Source organism: Strix uralensis, chromosome 4 (assembly GCF_047716275.1).
Source record: "Strix uralensis isolate ZFMK-TIS-50842 chromosome 4, bStrUra1, whole genome shotgun sequence".
Classification (NCBI taxonomy): domain Eukaryota; kingdom Metazoa; phylum Chordata; class Aves; order Strigiformes; family Strigidae; genus Strix; species Strix uralensis.
Genome location: NC_133975.1, coordinates 129707661 through 129729813, shown reverse-complemented (window position 1 = coordinate 129729813; position 22153 = coordinate 129707661). Strand labels below are relative to the sequence as shown.

The following is a 22153-nucleotide window of genomic DNA, read 5'->3' as shown; positions in this document are numbered from 1 at the left end:
GCAGCGTTGCACCTTAGGCCAAGGTGCAGTTCTGGAACTCGGTGCTTCCCTTACTTCCTTGCCCAGGTTTATCTACGCAGCTCAGCTGGAGCACATGCTGCATCGTCCTGCACAGCAGCACCTGCCCCCAGGGCATGTTTTGGGGGGGGGTGCGGGGTGAAAAGCCGCATGGTGTCTGTTCTGTGGCAGCGAGCCTGTCCTTTGCCCCCCTTGCAAGGGCAGATGGTGGCCTCAGGGCTGGCTCTGCCCCAGCTGCTTGGCCTTTGAGCATCAGAAGTCCCTTGTAATTGTTTTTTTTTTTAGCACTGGAAGTGAGGGGCTGGTTGGAAGCACAGAGCAGACAAGGAATCTTCCCCAAATTTATTCAGTGTCACAGTTCTTACCCTACCTCCAGCTTCTGAAGGCAAAGAGAGAATCTAATCCATCAAAACAGTACAGCCCTATTTAAAGAAGTTTATAAGAATTATCTTCCAATATATAAAATAAACTTTACATATAGTCCCCACTTTTTTTTTTTGTATAAAAGGTTTTTTTTCCCCCTTGTACAAAATATTTGGCATCAGCAGGTTACAGACAATCAACTGGTCTTCAGTATGTTGTGGTTGAGAGTGTGACGGAACGATGGTGTTTGTCCATTTTTAGAGAACCCAGAACAGCCAAGCAGTAAAGCTTGAAGTCTCTTTCTCCAATGAATTCACCGCATATTTTGCAAGATGTTCCTGAAGTTTTCCAGTTCTCTAACGCTTGTTGAAATCCTGTGTGCAAGGGAAGTGAAAAGGGAAACATTAGAGCAACATATGCATCACGCCTTATTTAAAATTCAGGAGAAAGGGACCGCTATCAAATAAAGCTTCAAGGAGCTCTTGGGAAGAGAGAATTTAGAATTTCAGCTAAATTAGGTTCTGGTTACAACCAGGCCCTTCACTAATTTCGCAGACTCTAAAGCAAACACTGAGAAACGCAGTGGAACAGGATGTTACAGCGAGCTCAGCAGTGATCAGTCAAACCCATTAACTAGAGGTCAAGAAACAGACCATAATATTACCAGCTGTGCAGGCAGGTCGCAGAGTCTCCTTGCAGTATAAGCATGTTTCTTCTAAAGGGTTTTTTGGTTTGGTGTTGTTTGGTTTTTTTGTTGAATCACCTATCTTGTTTTCCTGCTGAATGCATTTCACCCCTGGAGCGGCAGCAAAGACGCCGCATCAGACTGACACCACTAAGGGGTAACCTGTAACTGGTGTCTTGCAATCGTTTCTCCCTCCTAAAGGCCTCCTTTCCCTCCCAAAACTCCTCATCCAGCTCTCCACAAGGACTGGACTGATGGATTCCTGCTAAATTGCAACCAGGTGGAAGCAAGAAGCTTAAAGGAACACTCCAAAGTGAACGTAGAACAAGAGCAGCAACCCCGGGCTAGGGACACAGCTTCTTAAAAACCACCACCATCTTTGTATCCTAATACAAATGCTTCCTTGAACCCCTTAGAGAAATTCAGAGTGTAAAAAAGTTGTTTTAAATTGTTCCAACTGTTGTACCCCCACATGATCATCTGATATTTGACAGTGTCTGTCTGAGATCAGAGCGAGCAGTTAACACCAATACTGCTGATGAGAACCGAGTGTTTAAGCTTAAACGGGATGTAACACAGCAGGTTGGGTGAAAGTTGAGGAAAAAAAGTCTCAAACTAACCTTCCAAAAGCATTAAATAAGGCAACAATTTCTTGTCTTGTCAGCTGGAATCCATAGGAAGGGCCGCTTTCAGGTATCTTTTCTATCAGGCTTTCAGAAAAGAGGATCTTCAGCGCTGTACCCAAGCCCTGCGTCTGTGCGTGACAAACAAGATCATTTAATGGCGGGGAGGCATCTGGGGCCTGACTCACAAGTTTAACTTCACTCCCCCCCGCCTCCATCTTTGCAAGGGTTCCTGTTGGCATCATCTCAAAAGAGCAAGACTTGGATTTCACTTCACACCACCAAGGGAGCGGAACAGAGCCGGGATCCTTTATGTTTATTTAGCGTTACGGTGATTGCGTGTAAAATTCAGCGCAGCTTTCAAAACCTCGGTTTTATAGCACCCTCCTCCTTGCCCTGCACCCCTGTAGCAGGTTAACCCCCCCCCCCCAGCTTGGCCAGGCCCAGCAAGCTGGGCTTAGCACACAGCTTCCTGCCACGATTCCAGTATCCAGGAGCTGGCCCGTATCCAAGAACCGCGTCTGCGCCCCAAAGTGCCGTCACACGAGGTGTGTCCGGCCGCGTCCCCCGCTGCTGACAAAGCTTACCTGCAGCTTCCCCCACAGGCGACATTTGAAGCAGCCAACACAGTCCATTATCTTAGAAATATTCTTAAAGTGTAGCCTAAATTCCTCCTAGGGGAAAAGATATTCAAGTTGATTGTGGTTATACACTAATTAGGAACTTCTTCCATGTATTAATCTAAATCCAATAATGTATTAAATCTGGAATTCAGGCTAAATTTGATGGGCCCGAGTTAGGAAACACCTCCTGAAGGGGGGTGCTTGGCAGCCACTCACCACTCCTCAAGGCTCACCCTACGCTCTGTAGTTACCCACAAGTATCCAAACCATTCAGAAAGCAAAATGAACTGGAAATACCTGACCCAGTACCTTGAGCCTACTGGGGGCCCTTTCAGATCTACTATTATCCCAGACACACACCTGCAAATACCCTTTAGGTAGCAAGTGCCCCAAAGGGAAGGGCTGGCCAATTACCTTTAGTTTTGCGGCTTCCTTTTTATTCCCTGCAAAGAATGAGTTTTCATCAAAATGCAGCGGGAAGGACCTGAAACAGAATGAAAAGAGTTTTCTCTCTCCAGAGCTTGTATGGCTGAAGTGCAGACCCACAGAAGTATCTGGTTAGGCGTGCAGGTGAAACTCATGTCAGACACTGGACAGCTCTAGATGTATTTGAAGGGCAAGCTGCTTGTTTCTTACATCTCTTGGAGGTTTTAAATTTTCGCTTACATCTCCCCTTGGAGACATTTCCAGCCATTGCTTTATGGCTTCTAAGCAGTTATAGTCTGTTTTTTAACAGACCTAAGGACTGAAGGCACAGGAGTGTGACAAGATAAAAGTCAAACATTGATCACGTTAGGAGACACCCATTTCTCTCTGGTTCTGGTATCTTCCGTTCCTCTTACTCCAAATTCTATCCAATAGCCCAAACTGTTACCAACATTTTTAGGATTTTTTTTTTTCTAGTCAAAACCACAAAGCTGGCGCTGGTATTCCACAGATGAGTCAAACAGGTGGCCAGTTTCAGGGCTGACATGCAGGCAGTTATTAAATTCAATTCTGCTAAATCAAAAAGGCAGCCTAGACTATTACACTGGGGGCCTAATTACCCTGTTTTGCAATTTGAATACAGGTACCAACATACTCCCAGCAATACTACACTACCACACAAATCACGCTATCCCACTACGAGAATGACCCCAGAACCTGCTCTTCTAGGGGCTTTAAGCGAAAGGTTAAGCACGCTCAGAGATGCCAGGGTTGAAAGAACCATTCTCCCCGGGTACTGAACGTAATTACTTGGCCAGATGGAGAATTTCCAGCAATAGGTTTTTCATTTCCGCGTCGTAACTTTTATTCCCCGTGTACAGCTGGAACGCGGGGCGCTCAAAGAACGGCAGCACTTTGGATAGGGCCCGCAGCTCTATCAGGTAGAGAAAATACAGGTTCTTGAGTCTTCTGGGACCTTCCCCTCTGGTGATGACTTCATCAAATCTCTGCTGGAACTCTGTAATGTTGGGGCCCCATTTCTTCTCTGACCACGTATCTGACAGAGAAAAAAAACCAAAAACAGCGGCGTGAGGCGGATGGGCGTAGCTCTGGTTCACCTCCTCCCACCATCCCACTGAACGGGGACCCGTAACTCAAACCAGGGAGATCCGAGCTTTAGAATAGTCACAGCCCTTTCACGAACCTCAAATTGTTCAAAAGAATCGTGCTTTTAACCAAACTCAAAGGCCAACAAATGCAGAACTCCTGCAGAGCTTTGTTGGTTGGTTGAAAACATGAGCCAGGCTTAGAAGCAAAAGCTAAAAACAGCAGCTTCCTATTTTAAACGGAGTTAAATCAGTTGAAGAGTTTCTGATCAGGTGAGCTGATGGTTTTTGAAACCTATGGAGGCGGGCAAGAGCTCAACATTCGCTGTGAGTGACGAGGGCTGGATGGCAGTCGCAGGCAGGCTCTGAAGGTCCCTTCATTCCTGCACTCCTGCCCACAAAAGCCACCAACCCACTGCAGAACTCTGAAACGGTCTCTGCTTTAGGCTGAGCCTCTGCAGGGGCAGACTGGGCAGGCCTCTGGATCAGGCTGCTTCCCAGCACAGCGTGGGGGCCAGAGGTTGGGAGGCTCCCTAACGAACGGGGACATCGGGAGAATTCCTTCTGCTATGGAAATGCTGGAGAACAAAAGCAGCCAAGGATCAGAGAAGACCAGGCTCTATTTTCCATTATCAAGCCCACGGGTTTCACAAAGAATATTTCTGTTTGCTCATCCTATTGTGTACTTAAGATTATATAAAGTATGTAGTGGAAGATATAATACAGTCATATCAAACTGCTGTATAAAAATGAAAAAATGGGAGAAGTTTTCTCTTCCAAATCCCCAAAGGATAACCAGTCTCAACTCTTGAGCCCAGGTAGGCTCTCGACAAGGCGACCACAGGGCCTGCAGGTGGAAACCCCTGCGTGGGCCCAAGCTGTGCCAAGGGATGTCTTCTCCGAGCAGAGATCCCCTTCCAAACCCCTACGTGGGCCCAAGCTGTGCCAAGGGATGTCTTCTCCAAGCAGAGATCATCTTCCATAGCTGCTCCCCAACAGAAGTGATCCCTTTCTACACCAGCCAGATAAATGACGTGTACTTGGCTGCCTGTAGCCAACCTTATTTTCCTAATCCTCTCTGCAGTCCCAGCTCACTTCTTGCCTTTGATGTTTCTCTTGTTATTGTATCTCCCAACTCTAACCTAGTCTAACTCACATCAAGGCGAGGCCTACGTGGGCCGTAGAGACTTAACTATAATTACTTAGTTAAACCTAAATGACTTCTCCAAATTCCAACAGCTATCTCTAAATCCACCCTTGATTTTTGTAAGGTTTAGCAGAATAAAGGTGGTAGGCTTGGTCCACAGGTACCACTCCAAACTACCAAGACTAAATCCTTCGGGAAGTCACCCAGAACCTGCACCCCATGCTGCAGGACGCAGCCTTTGGCCACGCGAGACAGGCAAATCATGTTTTCACATCCCCCCTCGATTTTCAACCCCAGGGTTGAAATTTAGATTCTTCAGATCACTACTGAAAGCACACAAAGGAAACAGAAATGGCAGGTGGAAATGGCTTGAGGGTCTCAGGAAAGCCCAGTTGAGCATTTCATGGTCTAGAGGAGATTATTGTTAAACTGACCGTCATAAAGACAGGCTAGGAAGGGACAGTCTTGATACGCAGTTAGAAACCCACTCCAAAATAACCTCAGGGGAAGAACAGCAGGAATACGTGCTGGAAGTCTTGGTACAGAGCACAGTCCAGCCACTTTAAGACCTGAAGGCCTGTGGTAACTGCTTTGCTAATTCTGTTACACAGTCCCTGCTGAGGGAGGGAAGAGAGGAGCCCAGAAGTAGGCCTGAACCCCACCGGAACAGGCTCCAGCTGGCATTTAGCAGAGCCACAGAAGTGTCAATTTAGGAGCGAGGCAGGAGAGCCAAGGCAGAAAGTTGTATTTACCTTGTAAAAGGTACCTGGCACTCAAATGGATGTTGATGCTTGCATGGAGACCAGAAACAAGTTTGTAGAAAGCTCGCTTCTCTACACAGACACCTGAAAAGAAATGGGCACTTCATGAGCCTGAAAACATACATTGAATTTTCCTCTCCTGGCTGTCAGACAGAAATCTAATCCCACCTGTGGGCAGCCAGTCACTCCCACCCCCTCCCTGGCCGTTTTGCATTTATCCCAGGAAATGAGTCAAGTTTAGGAAAAGGATTACCTTGCAGCCACTTGTAAAACATATGCCCTGGAAATAAAAGGAAAACAAGCACATCAGTTTGAGAGTACTACCCAAGCCTGCAACCACCTCTGAGGCCAGCCCCCAGAGGATCTCTGCCCACTCTGGTTTGTAGAAGCAGGGAGAGGAGCATTAGAAGAGCAAGAAAATAGTTTTCCTCCCCACTCTTCTGACTGATGCTTCTATAACAGTGTGGCAGCAGCTAAACACAGCACATGGCCTTTCCCAGTAAGGGCTGGCAGGGGCAGAAGCGCTGCAGAACGGCACAGCATAGGGGGAAACAAGGACCACGGGTCACTTATCTTCTGGCAGGATGGGGAGACAGGTATTTTTATTAAAAATAAAATAAAACACTGCAACCAAGCATGTACAATCTCACAAGCCAGTGTTTCACACTGCCCCCTAATACATGCTTGAAAGTCATCTGGAGAACATAAAGATGGATTTGGAGATAATTTGGAGACAAAGACGTGCCAGATACACAGGCCCAGTGCTGCGGAGGGCGAAGAGCTGCGGGGCACAGCTCTTCCCAAACGAGAGCCCCAGAGGGCCTCAGGGAGTTGGGCACCCAGCTCCTACCAGCCATCATCCAGAGGCTGTTGGGACTACAAGTCTTTGCAAAGCTCCAGCCTGAGAGCTGCTTTCTCAGCAATAACAAGCACTGAAAAAAAAAAAAAAAAAACCCAAACAAAAAACCACCAAACCAAAAAACACCCAAACCCACAACACAAGTCCTGTGAAGGGTTATGACACTTCACTGACTTGATTTTTCAAATGGGACTTGTACTCTTAAAAAAAAAAACCTGCTGGTGGTTTTTAAGGCCCCCACACAAGGCTGGGCTGGCCTCAGGGACAGGGAGCTCCGAGGGATCTCTCTACAGGATTCTGAACACAGCAGAATTTCAAGACAATTTCTGATTTTGCCTGAATAATGACTTTGCTAACCAGGTGCGTTATCTAACAGTACAGCTCGTGACAGCATGATAAAGACACCACATTTGTTTCTGTTATCAGTGAAAACAAACAGAGTGCCACTCACCTCCGTCATCTCCGGATGAAAAAAAAAGGCACAAGTGGTGGAGGGAGAGAAAAGAGGAAATAAAAATTACACATGACCAAAATTAAACTCCAAAGCACAAGCATTAAGATTGCTCTGTTAATCTGCTCTGACAAGAAAACGAGCCTCTCCGGGGAGGTTTAGAAATGTTCTGAACACAGAAAACATCATCTCAAACGGCTGCAGTGAACATACCAGATGAGCAATGCTACTGAATAACCTGACCAACGCAGGAGGGATCAATATTTGCAAAGGAAGTAAAACCACCACGCAGCTGAAGCAGAAACCAGAAAACAAGGGATGCAAATGTCTCCCTCTGCCAGAGATCTCCTGTATGACCTCCGGCAGGATGCTCAAAGACCTCATCCCCGCTTCTTGCAGTTTATTAGTTGCTTGCAACAACTCTGGCAGGTGTCAGATCCTCTATTTTCACGTCCTCCTGCTTCCTCATCTGCAAAGCAGCTGTCCTTCCCTCTCCCCTCAACGTACCTGTGTTATTTCATACTGATCTTGCCCTAAACAGAGCTGGTCAAGGGAAGGACCGATGTTTTAAAGGACATTGTACATTTCCTTCACCAGGGCTGCTCCTGAAGCGCCTCTTCTTTGCACAGGGGTCAAGGGAGGGGGGAAAGCACCTCCACAGCTTGGGGAAAAGCAAGAGATCACCCCAGAGGGTACTGCTGGAGTGGTGTTCAGGTCAAACGAACAGGGAGTGGGGTCGATGACATTCCAGATGTCTGGGCAGGATGACATGGGGTCTCTTGACAGCCTTGGGCAAGAAGCTCTTACGCTTACAAAACCCTTCCCCACTTTCATTTACGCTGTCTGGCTTTAGCCTCCAGGGCAGAGTTTCTCTTACTGGATGGTTTCCACAGAGGATCCCAGCCAGGTTCTCATTTCAGACTGTCACAGAGGGCTTGGCATTGCCAAGCGCAGAAACCAGGGACCCGGGAAGAGCTCAGGGTTCAGTCCTGCTCCTAGTCCCTCCAAAACTCACATTCCTTCCAGGAGTGGAGGAGACTTCCTTTCTCTGTGATGGATGCTAGAGCGCCACACTGCCAGGTGCCCTTGTGTTAGCTATAAAATTCTACACTTGATCAAGCGCTACTACATATTTCACATTCAGTAGAAGTAGCTTGGAGAGCATTTAGTGTTCCTGGAGCTAGGATCAGTACACTACTAAACCACTTAGTGAGATAGATGACTCACCTCTACCAGATGCCAAAGGTCTTTTTACATTCTGAGGCCTAAGAGGAAAAAAAAATAACAATTTCACTAAGATAGGTAAATAAGTGATTGTCTCATTGCTGTGCAGAAACACAGCACAGCAGAAGTAGTTATTTCTCTGCAGTCAGCCTAAGGAATTCTTAGATCTCCTTCTGTGCATTAGCTTTGCTCAGACAGGAAAGGGGTAGAGCAAAATGTGGCTTTCTCTTTTTTTTTCCAAAATGTGGCTTTCTTCCCCACCCCCCCTTCTTTCTTTATAAAGAACAGCTAGGAAAACCCAAGTGTCTGCAGAGGTGCTAGTGGACATTATCCCATGGCCTGGGTGCAACATGATACGTTACTACGAATGGGGAGGAAATCACTAGAGAGATCCCAGCAGGCAAGACCACAGACCAGCACCCACCCATACAGTGTGTCAGCCCCAGAGGTGCCCACAGCAGAATTCAAACTGGGCAGAGACTGGGGAGAGTGCTCCCTGCAACGGCCAGGGAGGACAGGACTGGGTGCCCAGGAGCACATCACTGGTGCACCCCATGGCAGGGCTCACATCAGGAGCCCAAACCAGGGCAAGCTGTGGTCTGAAGGACAGCCAAGGGGGGCTCGTGGGGCAGCTGCACGGCTTGTCCCCTCTTCTGACGGCCCGCGCTGCACAGGCATCTCAGCCACAATAGGAGGATGGGAACTAACGGAGCAGCTAAAGCACCTACAGCCCTGCTGTAAGAGTCAGCGCCTGCAGGCTTGCGGAACCTGTCTCCCAAAGCACCTACTTGAAGCAGTTTTCTTCGTAAATACTGTTCCAAATTTTCCAGGCGTCCGGTCCTTTGTAGCCAGTATAGCGTTCAGGATTCAGGAGTAAATCCACGTACTCCGCATCGGGAGAATAGACATCTGCAAAGCAGAGTGCAGAGTCAGTGACAAAAACTTCTGCAGGAAAATGCCACCTTCCCAGGCTGATCCTTTCATATCCCCAACAGTCTTGCAGAGACACCAGCTCCTCCCTCTCCAGGCAAGTGAATAATATTTGCTACGCATCACCCCATTGCGGCGGGGCAAAGCTCTGCCCTTCGGAGCGATCGGAGTGCAAGGCTGCTGATGGCAAAGCAAACTCTGAGTGTGTCCCATCCAAGCTGCTAACTTGCTAAACACAGCAAGACCCTGAGCAGCCACAAAGCTTTGTCAGAAATATTTGCACCGTATTATTTCCAAAATACTGAGGGGGGGGGTGGTGGTGGAAAAAAAGAAATGCTATCTACACTCCAGGCTTGCTGAAATATCACACATTGGCCTGAAAGTTCTGCAGAGGTGTTTAAAATCCCATTACAAGACTTGTCAGATCAAACAGGTCCCTATACCATCAGCTTCGCAGAAGCTGTCGGAAGAGTCATCGTGCCGTGTCCACCGGAGCACTGCCTGCTGGGTTTCCTTGCTGCAAGAAAAGTGGAAAAAGACTGTCAGAAAGAGCACGGATACTAGGTTTCCTTTGAGACAAGGGAAGATTGTGGAAAAAGAAGTCAAACCTCAGAGAGCCATCAACAGCTCCGAGCCTCTTGGCTTCTTCACATTCTTCAGCAAGGTTATTGGCTTCTTCTGAGTACTGGGTTGAAAAGCAAAGGGGTGGGGAGAGAGGAAGATTAAAAAGCAGTTTTTCTGCTGTTACAATTCCACCTTTAATGCACTAAGCAGTTTAAGCATCAGAAACACTTTTATGATTCATCCCACCCTGTATTTCCACAGGATGTCTGCAGATATTCAGAGGCTTATGCAATTGTGATGACTGTTGCAGGGACTCACAGCAGCCTCTGGCACTGCCACAGGAGCATTTTGTGCCTGACGATACGGGGTCTTGGAGAAGTCTGCTAAACTGCTCTGTGTTTGTGGAGGGGAATACCTGACTCCAGGACAGCCCCCTCAAAGGCTCCACAGCATGCCAAACACTTAAAAAGGGTAAAAAATTTAGCCATAAATACTGCCCATCTGATTAAGGCTGCTTTTATCAGCTGCAGTGACACAAATCTGTGTCATTTTGTGCATGCAGACACACCTACCTTGTAACTTCCAGATCTGATTCCATCAGGGACTTCATCCTGAAAGACAAAATTAAGCCTGTGCTACACATGGGGCTGATGTGTGATCTTTGAGAAAGATTAGGAAGGTTACCACAGTTTCTAGAAGGTAATCAAAGTGCTCAGCTCAGCTTACAACACATTCCTGTTTCTGGCTCCTCCACAGACTAAGGTTAAGCAATATTCTTGGTGTTTTATTTTGATTTTTCACAAGTCTCCTCTTCTCAAAAGGTCAGCAGCCTTCCACAGGTGCTATGCCAGGTTATGTTTTGCTTACCCAAGCGTGAGGTTGGGAAGCTAACATAAACTTCAGAGGAGCTGGAGTTGCCTCTGGTCAGCTGGTGGCTGATGTCCTGTCTCCCAGTGATGCTGCTGCTCCTGGCAGGAGCCCAGGCGCCTCCTCAGATATTGCATCTCCCAGCCCCTGCCACATGTCATTCAAATACTTCCTTTTTACCACTTCATCATGTAATGTCAGGCTTGCCAGCCCCACACAGCCCAAGCAGTACACACAAGACAATCAGGCCCTAAATTGTCCTCAGCTTCCATTTCCTCCATCAGCAGGAAGGCAATAAAACCACTTCTACGCTGCAGGAGCAAATACTAAGATGGCAAGCAGCACAGGAAGGGAAAGATTAAGCAATGAATAAGAGTTATTTTTGTTGCTTCCAGAATGAAATGGACCCAAATCAAAATAATTAAAACCAGCAGTGACACAGACAGTTCTTAAAATAAGAACAATTTCTAGCCACTACTAACATAATTGTAACATTACTCCGTCACATTGGTCATACTCATTACCAAAAACATCCTTTTTAAGGAAAAAAGTAAACAATATTTAGGGTTGAGAACACAAAAATAATCATCATTCCATTTTGGGTCTGTAATAGGTGCTTTTTGAAGACCAGGGAAGCAGAGGGCACTTGTTTGAGGGGTAGGGTAGTTGCCGAGAAGACAAATGAATTTAACATATGTATCAGAATTTAAGTGATGCCCACACATGCCTGTACCAGACTGTTTCAAGGTGTTGTATCAGCTGAGATCTTTTTTTCAGCCAACAACTACACTCTGTCAGGTTATCGCAGAATTCCCAGGTGAGGGGGACAGACACCCACTTCACTGCGGCATACTTTAAATAGTACGTGAAAAGAAACCAGCGAGTTGGAAAAATGGGTGCAGGTAGGGACAGGAGGGCTCTCTCACCCAGAACACCCATCGCCCCGTCGGCAGGGCGTACCCCACGCACCGTTAGTGTCCACCCCGACCGCTCTAGAGACCCAGGAACGAGAGCAGAAGCCAGGCTGGGTGGTGTTTTCACCACCCCTATCAACCCAGCGACCAAGTTCTGATTCACTGACTTTCTCATCCCTTTCTTTTCAGGCAGACACCTGCAGTCAAGATGCTTTCTTTTAGCTCAGCGAACAAAACCCTTTTCTCCAGGATAGGAGGACAAGAGCGTTTGCTTTTGTACTGGGAAACAGAGGACTCTGGAAGAGCCATTTCACATACAGAGGGCTGGAAAGGTCAAATTTGTCAGCCAAAACTGCAAACCACAGCATAGCTCACAGGCCAACAGTGTGAACATCCTGGCAATTAACACAAGAGGCACTTCCTGTAATGACAGTGGATCTGCCCAAGAACTGTCTCACTAATACCAAAAATAGAGGGACCAGGACAAGTTTTTGGCCATTCATGGAGGGTCAGCTATTAAAAGCCTAGCTTTTCCTTAAATTTTCAGAATTCAGCATTTGGGATTTTCTCATGGGTACCAGTATGACTGCACCTAAGAAAGCTCCATCAGAGCCACAGCTTTGCTATAGCTACAATAATGAGAAAAATCAGTCCTTCGCCTGCTTCTTTCTCTTGGCCTGCAAAAGCCAAATATAGAAAAGAGGTAAAAGAACAGATTTGGTACTTACGGATGGGCAGGGTTTTACGGCACAGTCTCTTATTCCACAGTGACTGTTGTCATTCCAAAAAGGACAAGGTTTCTTTAGGTTTACCTACAAATAACATATTATCCTATTACACATTTCCTCCATGCAGCCAAGCCAACCTTCCACACCACAGTTTACCAACACACATCTTCAGTGCCTTAGTGCAAGACTTCAGATAACAAAACTTGGTGCACGGTTGAGTGCAGTGAGAGTGGCAACAGGTAGTTATTTATCTTAAAGGGAGCGAGATGTGTGCACCCACGCAGCCTGGCCAGGGCTGTTTGTGGTAACACAGGGGACAGGACACACAGGCCACCAATTCCTAATCACATCCTGAGGCTCCTGTTGAGCAATGACAAACTGGGGTTTGGGCAGGGGGGTTGTACCCTTTAGGGGCCAACAGTTACTCTGGGGCAATCTTTGGCCTTGAAATGATGCTCAGTTCATTCTCTGGGAATCTTAAGGGAAGTTCTCTCCCCACTGATTTAGTATCCTTGTTCTGGGCATCTTAGGACTATAGCCTGCCTCCTGTTAGAGGAGCAGGAGGAGGATGTGCTGGAGCCTTGCTGCCATCCTCCTGTGGCCAGAGCACAGGTCTTCTGCTGTCAAGTCATCTGTGTGCTGGGCTTCTCGGTGTGCAAGGGCTTGACGGGAACAAATAATTCCTTGGCATTTACCAAACTGATTGCTATTGCTCCTGTCCTTGTTATCAGGACTGGTTATTCTTTTAATCCTTGCTCCGCTGTTTCTTCTGGTGCTTTCATACACAAACATGCATCATTCAGACCAATCTTACTATTTCTGTTACAAATCCCAGCGCTGGAAGGGGAAAGGACCTTAACTTCTTGGACAAATCTTAAGTCTTTCTTTTCTGTGAGTTGGTATCAAGTATCATTCTTCCAAAACAATTAACATTTACCAAGATTTTGTTTGAGCTAGATGATCACTGTAGATCCTTTCCAACTGGAACTATTCTATTCTCTATCTTTAAAAAAACCCATGCAATTTATTTCAGAAGTGTTGTATCACATTAAGATTCTCCTGACAATAGAAGAGTCACACTTGCTGACTGCATTGTCAAAAATCAGCATTAAAATGGGGGTACCTGATTTTAAAAAGACCAGCAATAACTTCAAGGAAGATTTTTTTTTTTTAAATAAGAAGCAGCAGCATACAAAACTAAGGCAATAATACAATTTGCATGAGGAAATTACCTTGTAGTATCTAAAATAGTCGCTTTCCAGAAGTTCATTCAATCTAGGAAAAAGCTTGTAGTTGTTGAAGGCATCAATGGTTTCTACATCACAGGTGCAGTCATCTAAATGACCAGTAACCTGTTGGATTAAAAAACAAAACAAAACAACAAAAAAAGAATATGAACAACTTAGCCAATACTCTTAAACACTGCAGACAATGAAAAAATTCACATTTTTTTTTTCTTTTACCAGTGAATCAACTAGTTCAGTTTAACCAGAATTAAACAACATTAAACCTGGCTCTGCTGAATTGGCAGAGAACTTCTTTTGACACACCCTTGAGGATGTGTCCCATACTTGTTGCTTTGGGAACACTTTTCCTCTAACACACATTGATATATTAGAATTCACTGATGTCAGAGTAACAGGCAGATGGACACTTCCGTCTCTAAAAAGCAGAGATGACAGACACATTGAACTAGACTGTCACCCCCCCCCCACCACCCCTTTGTCCACACATCAGACACGGTTGTGCAGATGGCAGATGTTTCTGTCAGGGCCAAATCCAGCACGACGCTGCGTACCGGCTGCTGTGACAGCTCTGCGCCACACGCAGCGCCAGCTCAGGTTCCCGTTTGAGACCAGCCTCAGGATGTCACTCTCGTACAGGTGAGAGCTGGCGTTTGCATAAGGGACCAGTTAGGCAACAATAATGCCACCGAAGATTACAGCGCTCAAAGAAAGTCCTTGTTGTTAACCAGCTGCGCTGCAGCCATTTGTTTGATTTAATCAGAACCACAGCAACTGCAACAGTCTCTCTCCCCGCCTGAGAGAGCCATTTGGCAAGAAAACATTTGTTCTAAATCTGATGTAGAAAGCCAATACTTCTTGCATCGTCCTGAACAACTCAATAAGCTGTGTGCAAGCCCTGAAGAAAAAAAAAAAAACAACACCAAAACACAACAACATAGCACCAATTCAGCTACAGCTCTCTGACACGTAGATTACTGTCTGGATGACAAAGCCACACAACTCAGAAGTAGTTTTGCTTCCCCCACACCCCCTGACAAGTGCTTGGGGAAATCACCCTGGCCAAAATCAAGTATTGCTACTCATTCACTCTCAACAACACACCAGGGATTTTTTTCCTGGATGTTGATGTAGCAATACAACATGTGGCAAGCTGCTATTCCCCAGTATCGGATAAATTCAGGGTTTTAAGATCAGGCAGTTGTTTTAAATCAATATTAATTTATGAAGTGAAGAATGGGATGTTTGCCAGAGTTTGTGATAAGAAATCCTCTTGCCACTTCTGTCCCAGAAAGCCTATAAAATCCTGCCAGCAGGCAGCACAGAAACGACGTACCCCACAGGATGCTGTTCTAGGGGGTTAAGCCCAGGCTCTGCCTTCTCTCTGTGCACAAGAAAGCTGGAAGCAGAGACAAGCAGAATAACCCTGGAAACATCGTCAGGGGCAGCCCCTGTGAAGTGTGACAGGGCACACTGCCCAGTGGTGGCATAAAAGCTCCCCCAGGGAGGCCAGGAACAAACGGGGCGATGGGGTGATGCACAAGATCTAAGAAGTGCTGGATTGTATTTAAGGGGCTCCCCCTCTTTTGACTTTTAAAGCACCCAACCAGCCTGAGGGCTGCTGAACACCCTGGGACAGCAAACAAGCAGGAAACACTCTTCTTGAAGGAAAGGCAGCAGATGACCAAAGGCATGAGCATCTCAGCAGTCAGACCCAGGAAAAGGAGTAAAATCCTGCAAGCCTCAGGAAAAAGCCTCCCTGAATCCAAAGCAAAGGTGCTACTCCTGCCTTCGCAATTAGGGAAAAATATGTACCGAGAGAAAAGAGAGCGCCACGTGAGAAGCATGAGCCACCTGCCTTGACGCATTTCCGGAGAGCCCTCAGATAATTCAGCAACAGCTACACATCAACTTAAGCAAAACTATTATAATTACTACTGTGGAAATAAAGCTCCCGGCCCTCCTTCCGAGAAGGAGGGCAGAAATGGAACACTTGCCCTCAAAGCACTCAGTCACATGAAATGGGGAGGTGGGGGAAAAAAAAAAAAAAAATTAGCCTGGATTAAGCATAGAGCACCTTAAAGGCAAGAGCAAGTTTCTTCCTGCCAGCCTGGACAGAGAGGGAAGGAATCTAGACCCAGGCTGTTCCATAGCAGGAAGCAGTATTTTGGAAACAGGTTTTTTTCAAAAGGGCTTTGATATTTTGCCGCTGGTTTTAAGGGGGAGTGAAGGGAAATCTATCCGAGCGTGCCAGAATGCCCTACTCCACTTGAGCAAATCGTTTTGGTTAAGGCACCATGACTTCTATTTCTACTGTTCCCATTGAAGCCCACCACCTCGTCCTCATCCTCACACACGTACTGTATTCTGTCAGGTGTTAACAGCATAGCAATTAAGCTTTCCACTAGCCTGAATCACCCCTGTAAAAAAAAAAAAAAAACAGCCGCAATTTGCTAATCCAGTTACCCAATTTAAAGCTGTTTCAAAATCAAAAAAAAAAAAACAAAACAAAACAACAAACCAACCACAACACAAAACCCAACCAAGCACATTTTTTATTTCCTGGAAACTTGGCATCCTTTGAGGCAGGCAGCTTACAGATTGGGTCTAAAAGTGGCCTACAAAAAGATTTGTGGATAATCTTCAGCTGCTTTCTGTATCCACGCTAGACAAACATGTCACTCCAAGGGGACGACATCCCTGTAAGAGCGCCCAGACGTGGTGCAAACACACACACCATTTGCACCAGGCCTGTCTAGCTGCCAATTCAAGCCAGAACCAACCTGGCAAAACATCATGCTGAAAATAATCCAGGGTGAAGCACTCCCACAGTATTCAGGAGTCGATGGGGGTCATGCTTTGGAGATCTCAAAATATCCACTGCTCAGTTTAGAAAAGCACTGGTGGGAAGATCAGGCACAACACCACCAAGAACATGCCTGGGGGGGGCAGCACAGGCAAAGCGGGGTGCTGGGGAAAACTTGAGCTCTGCTTAAGTTAGAGGGAAAACTTCTTTCTCTGAGGATTTCAGTCAGACTGTGCAGAATGAGGCAATTTCTCTAGCCGGCTTACCTTCCTGCTCTGCCTCCTAAGGCTGCTGAGAAAGCTCGGCCAGGCCTGGGTGCATGCCCAGTCTACCAAAGCTCACAGCCAAGGGAGTACAGAAAGCAGAATATCCACTCTCCTCAGAGACCAAGGTGAAAGCCCCAGCGATGCTACCACCAAACAGCACTGACCCGCTTTAAGACACAGGGAAGAGGGCAGTATCAGATCACTTGGCAGGGCATGGTCTTCACCCCAGAAGTTCCCTCTTGCTCCTTGACCGCCTGCCACCCCAGAACCTGTTTCTTTCATCCCTGCACGCAGCCAGACACTCATTTGTTTTGGACTTCAATTCCTGCTGTCAGAGCAGTTGAGCTACAGCATGTGTCAAACGTGCCCTGAAATGGGTGGTGCCTTAAAACACTTTCCCCCCACCTCCCTAAAATACTTATCTACATCTTCAGCCTGTAGTAATTAGAACAGTTCTTTAAGATGAAACAGAAATTGATCCAGTCCCAAACATATGCCATGTGCTTGCTGGCATCCGTGAATCACTGAGCTGCACGGCTGTGACGGGTTTCGCTCCACCCAGCAGAGGTGGGAGAGCCTGGCATGAGACCGAGGGGCAGGGCTGGGTTTGCCCAGTGGGAAGAGACGCAACGGAGCCACCGGGACAGACGCGACACAAGAGGCTCCGGCTGCTGAGTAAGCAGGGAGGAAGGTATTCGCCTGGAACCTCCGCAACAGCCACTCTCAATCTCTTAACACCGACGTACCCACCTCGTGTGCGTAACACGGCTTGGAACACCACCACACGTGGACTCTGCATAATGCCTGGGTTTGGCTTTTGCTTCATCTTCCTCTACCTCCATCCCAGGCTCCTGATGGGTCTGCTCTCCCCACCTCTTTCTGTTTCCCCGCAGTGTCACAGATCCCTGGGCAGTGGATTGAGGGCTTGCTTCTCTTGATGGGGGCTCCGTCCCAGACCCACACACCACCACCTACTGCACAGCTGGGCAGGAAAGAGGGCAAACTCTTCTGCCTTCCTGCTTGCAGCTACCCTAGGGCACAGCGAAGGGACTACCACAGTAGCTGAAGAGTTGCTTTTAGCCTGTACCAACCTCACCGGCAGCTGCCTGCTCTTCTGAACAAGCCACACCACTCCCAGGCTGCTGGCAATCAGACGCCTTCCCTGCTGCCCCAGCAGAAATTTCCCTACAGTCGCCCTGCACAAGCGCTCGGTGGCTCTGCCTGCCCACGGCACCCAGCCCAGGTAGGTCTCCCTCTCATCCTTGCCAGCACACTTGGAGCAAGTAGCCACTAGCCAGTCATGCCCAGCATCTGCCCTGGAAGATGTATATGTTGGCCCAGGTGCTTTCTCCCCCATCTTTTGCCCAGAAAACAAGGACTGGGGCTTCCAGAGCTCACACAGAAGCAAACCTCACATGGGAGCCTCAGGATGGGGTCAAACCGCAGAGGCTGAAGTGCTGTCAGATGGTACCTCCAAGCATCTGCTAGCAAAGAAGGATCTGCAGCTGCTCTGTGCTGCGAAGCGACCTCTTGAGCCACCCCCCTGAGATCGGGAACCGTGCTAGGTATGAATTCCTGCCCTGAAGGCTGTTGGGCGAACACCAATTCAACAAGAACGCAAAAGCAGCTTGAAAGTCTGTTCAGGTAACAGCGAGGTAACTCTCAGTGCCTGGACTCCCCATTAATGACAGTGTACTGGCTACAGAAACACCCCCGAAGGAAAGCGGCCCTCGGCCAGCCCAGAAACCTCATCAAAATCCAAGTCTGCCAAACACCTGCAGCACATCTTTAACGCAGCTACGTCAGTCTGTAAACAGCAAATGAGTAATAATTACTAGGAATATGGAGAATTGATTCATGGCTGACGAAAGCATTAATGCAAACAGGAATATCTGGGTGGGGGACGAGCTGTCTGTAAAGTTCGAGGGAACTCTGATATTGAAATATTACTCAGCGCTAGTGAGACAGATTGGAAAGCAGAAACAGTATTTGAAAACTGAAGTGTTTTTAGTAACAGATGGACGATTCTAATGAGAGTTTCAGGACTGGTTAGCAACCTCTCCAAGTAAATGAAGAGCTAAAAGTAACAGTCAAAAAAAGCAGGTGAGGCATTGCTCTTAGTACAGACAAGGGCGCAACACCCATTCCAGAATGACGGCCCGCTGAAGTCAGCATGTGAAATACTGCTAGAGCAAGCGCTCGTAAAAGTGCCTCTTGTCAACTGTCCCAACAAGGGCTGACAGATGAGCCAAGGCTCTTCCGTTCACCCTACGTCAAGGTTTCTTAATCTGACAAGCTGTCTCAAGAGATGGTTCGCAGGAGGAAGCAAAAAACTATACCCAGGCCTTCAAGTATACAAACAAAGGAGGGGAAAACACACCATTTAAGGCTTGCCTTGTATTTTATTTGTTGGTAAGTAAGAACCAACAGACCAGTTCTGCACAAGATGATCAGCAGATTATTTTCTACAGAAAGAGGAGGCAGCCCTCGGGTGTGTTTTTTAAAGGTTAGGTGGTTAGTAAGGCCGAGAAATGCTGCCCTGCATAACACACTGTCACAAAGGCAATCAAGTCTGAAAAAAATCTTGAACCTGAACACTTGTACTGAAAACTAAACCAAAGCACATGCTACCTCATAAACAAGAAGTGTGTTGCAACAAACCAAGAGTTTACAAAATACAATGGAAGTTCCTCCTACCCAAGGAAAACAGCCTGCAAGCCACTGCTATGCCAGAGTGCCCCTTTATTTAGTGGTTAGGGCTTCGTATCCTGTACCACACTCCTCACTCAGACTTCAGCCCTCAGGAGACAAACTTCACTGCAAAGCAGGAAGCATACAAGCAGAAACCCTACAGAGATAGAGAATCAAAACGCATGCTTTGCAATTCTTTATCAGCATAGCTTGTATTTCCCATTTCCACATGAAACTGAAGTGTGAGGAGCCTCCCTGAAAGCAAAGCCAAAGCCAAGTGCACAATTGCATTTGTTTTCCTTCTCTGCTCTCAATTTCTAACTCACATTTAAGCGCTAAAATTTTAATCCAGCAAGAGGAGGCTTTACAATCGCTTCCTTTTTTAAAAGGCAACAAAAAGAAAGCACTAAATACACTCTGCCATACTCACTCCTTGACCTTGCAAATGTGCTTGTGCAAAGTTAAGTCAAAAAGAATCTGCGTAGCGACTGTTCCCCCAAATCCTCCTCACTTAGTTGACTGTACCGCGTTTGCTCATTCCTGTACATCAACAGAGAAGGGTAACACACCTGTCACATTAACAAGGGGAATTAACCCTGGAAGAGCTTTACAGAAGGGCAGCTCAGCTCACCCCTGGGCATGGCAGGGTAGCAGGCACCTGCTGCAGCCACGCTCCCTCCTGGCCAGCGGAGCTGGGAGGAACAGCAAGGCAGACCTGCAGGAGAGGGGATGAGGCAGCTCCCAGACTTTATAGTAACATACATCCCACAAACATCCAATGAGAGGTACCTGGGTGGTTAGGGGAGAACTGCTCCCCTGACTGAAACACTCACCTTTCCTGCTGGGGGCAGGGAGACAACACAGTTAAGAAGGCAAGGCAGAGGACACAGCGGGCAAAAGTCCCCCTTTCCTCTAGCCACCTCCCAACAGACTTTCTGATGCTCGCACAAGAGTCGAAGCACTGAGGTACCTGCACCCAGCGCTGCTCACAGGAGGGCCCGCACCCCCCAACCCCGAGAGCAGGAGCCCCAGCCCCACCACCCGCCCCACGTGTGTGTGTGCCCATCCCCCCTCCCCGCAGAACCCACCTGGCAGAAGCAGCGTCGTTCCGCCACGCTGGGCGGCCCGCGGGGCACCACCGGCAGCAGGAGAACGGCGAATCCCAGCGCCCCCAGCAGCAGCCCGCTACCCGCCGCCATCTCACCGCGCCAGCTCCTCCACGGTCACCGCCACCGGCTGAAGAAGCCGCGCAGCGCCGCGTACCGCCCCTCGCCGGGGGCGCGGCTGCCGCCGGCTACGCGCCTAGCCGCACGCAGCCCGGCCGGGCCCGGCCCGCGGGGCTGCCCGCTGCGGAAGGGCGTCCGGATCCTCGGAGGGCAGCGGGGAGGTGGCCCCGGGGAAGGCTTACCCAACTTCTGGGCCGCCGTGACTCATTCGTGCCGGGATGGGGTGGCCCTGCCGGTGAAAGCCAGCCCAAAGTCGGGGCCCCACGTCCGCAGAGGTACCTCCTGACCGCTGGCAAGAGCCAGGAGCCCTCTCCAGTGACCTGGCACTGCTGGGTGGGCACCGGCCCCCCAGTTCTGCCTCCAGTGCCAGCATCTAAACCACCCCGGTGTCCCAACAGGGAGATGTGATCGGTGCGGGTCTTCTCCAGGAAGTGCCCTGGGTGTTCCCTGGCCCGCACGGAGCAAAGGGCAGCAGCTGGCCCTGCTCTGCAGAAGGTGCCGGCAACAAGGTGCTCTCCCTCCCTCCCTCCAAGCAGGAGGGTGAGGGCATACAGCATGGCAGCACAGGGAACAGCCCCCAGCCTGCTGCCACCCACACTCATCCCCTCACGGACCCCCATTTCCTCACGGACCCACAGGCCTTTTGTCCTGGCTCTGGCTGCGCAAGAGATGGGTCTGGGTTCTGTACCCACAGGCCGTGGCTGCTCCTTAATCCAGAAACTACTACCAAAACCAAATCCTTGCTCATTTGGTTACTGCAATTTATAATTCAGCTGTAGTCTAGTGACTTGTCTTTTTTCATTGATGTCTTCCAAGCTCCCAAATGGCCTAAACGCAGGGGGAGCTGCCTCTGACAGGAATCCCCGGCTGAGGAGAGGAGCCGCGGGAGGCTCAGCCTGGCTGTTCGTTGTGCCAGACACTGCATCACACAGGTATACACACACGTATACACAGGTATAGACGCCTATAGATTGATACAGACACGCACTTTTTACAGAATCACAGAATCATCAAGGTTGGAAAAGACCCTGAAGATCCTCCAGTCCAACCATGAACCTCACACTGACCGTTCTCAACTCCACCAGATCCCTCAGTGCTGGGTCAACCCGACTCTTCAACCCCTCCAGGGATGGGGACTCCCCCCCTGCCCTGGGCAGCCCATTCCAACGCCCAACAACCCCTTCTGCAAAGAAATCCTTCCTAAGAGCCAGTCTGACCCTGCCCTGGCGCAGCTTGAGGCCATTCCCTCTTGTCCTGGCGCTTGTTCCTTGGTTCAAGAGACTCATCCCCCCTCTCTGCACCCTCCTTTCAGGGAGTTGTAGAGGGCCATGAGGTCTCCCCTCAGCCTCCTCTTCTCCAGACTAAACCCCCTCAGTTCCCTCAGCCGCTCCCCATCACACCTGTGCTCCAGACCCTGCACCAGCTCCGTTGCCCTTCTCTGGACACGCTCGAGTCATTCAATGGCCTTTTTGGAGTGAGGGGCCCAAAACTGAACCCAGGAATCGAGGTGCGGCCTCACCAGTGCCGAGTCCAGGGGTAAGATCCCTTGCCTGTCCCTGCTGGCCACGCTATTGCTGATACAAGCCAGGATGCCATTGGCCTTGTTGGCCACCTGGGCACACTGCTGGCTC

The 22153-nt window shown here is 48.5% G+C and overlaps 1 protein-coding gene across 1 annotated transcript; it reads right to left on the bottom strand.

Moving 5' to 3' along the window:
• Positions 1–345: 345 nt before the first annotated feature.
• On the bottom strand, positions 346–22064 carry ERO1A (endoplasmic reticulum oxidoreductase 1 alpha). The gene is made up of 17 exons (XM_074869192.1): positions 22042–22064; positions 20385–20751; positions 13522–13641; positions 12290–12373; positions 10353–10391; positions 9825–9901; positions 9660–9733; positions 9075–9195; positions 8286–8327; positions 7716–7723; positions 6006–6032; positions 5744–5836; positions 3549–3795; positions 2727–2796; positions 2277–2363; positions 1687–1820; positions 346–755 (listed from the first exon to the last, which is right to left on the bottom strand). Exons 2-17 carry the CDS (start codon positions 20493–20495, stop codon positions 695–697), a joined length of 1395 nt encoding a protein of 464 aa, XP_074725293.1. The 5' UTR covers positions 20496–20751; positions 22042–22064; the 3' UTR covers positions 346–694.
• Positions 22065–22153: the final 89 nt, after the last annotated feature.

Excerpts from the sequence above, each read along its gene's own strand:
- ERO1A (XM_074869192.1), bottom strand. The coding sequence starts at position 20,495 with ATGGCGGCGGGTAGCGGGCTGCTGCTGGGGGCGCTGGGATTCGCCGTT. Across the intron at positions 9,902-10,352 it reads TCAGATCTGGAAGTTACAAG|TACTCAGAAGAAGCCAATAA; the intron begins GTAGGTGTGTCT and ends TTTTCAACCCAG. Across the intron at positions 2,364-2,726 it reads AGGAAGCCGCAAAACTAAAG|GAGGAATTTAGGCTACACTT; the intron begins GTAATTGGCCAG and ends CTTTTCCCCTAG.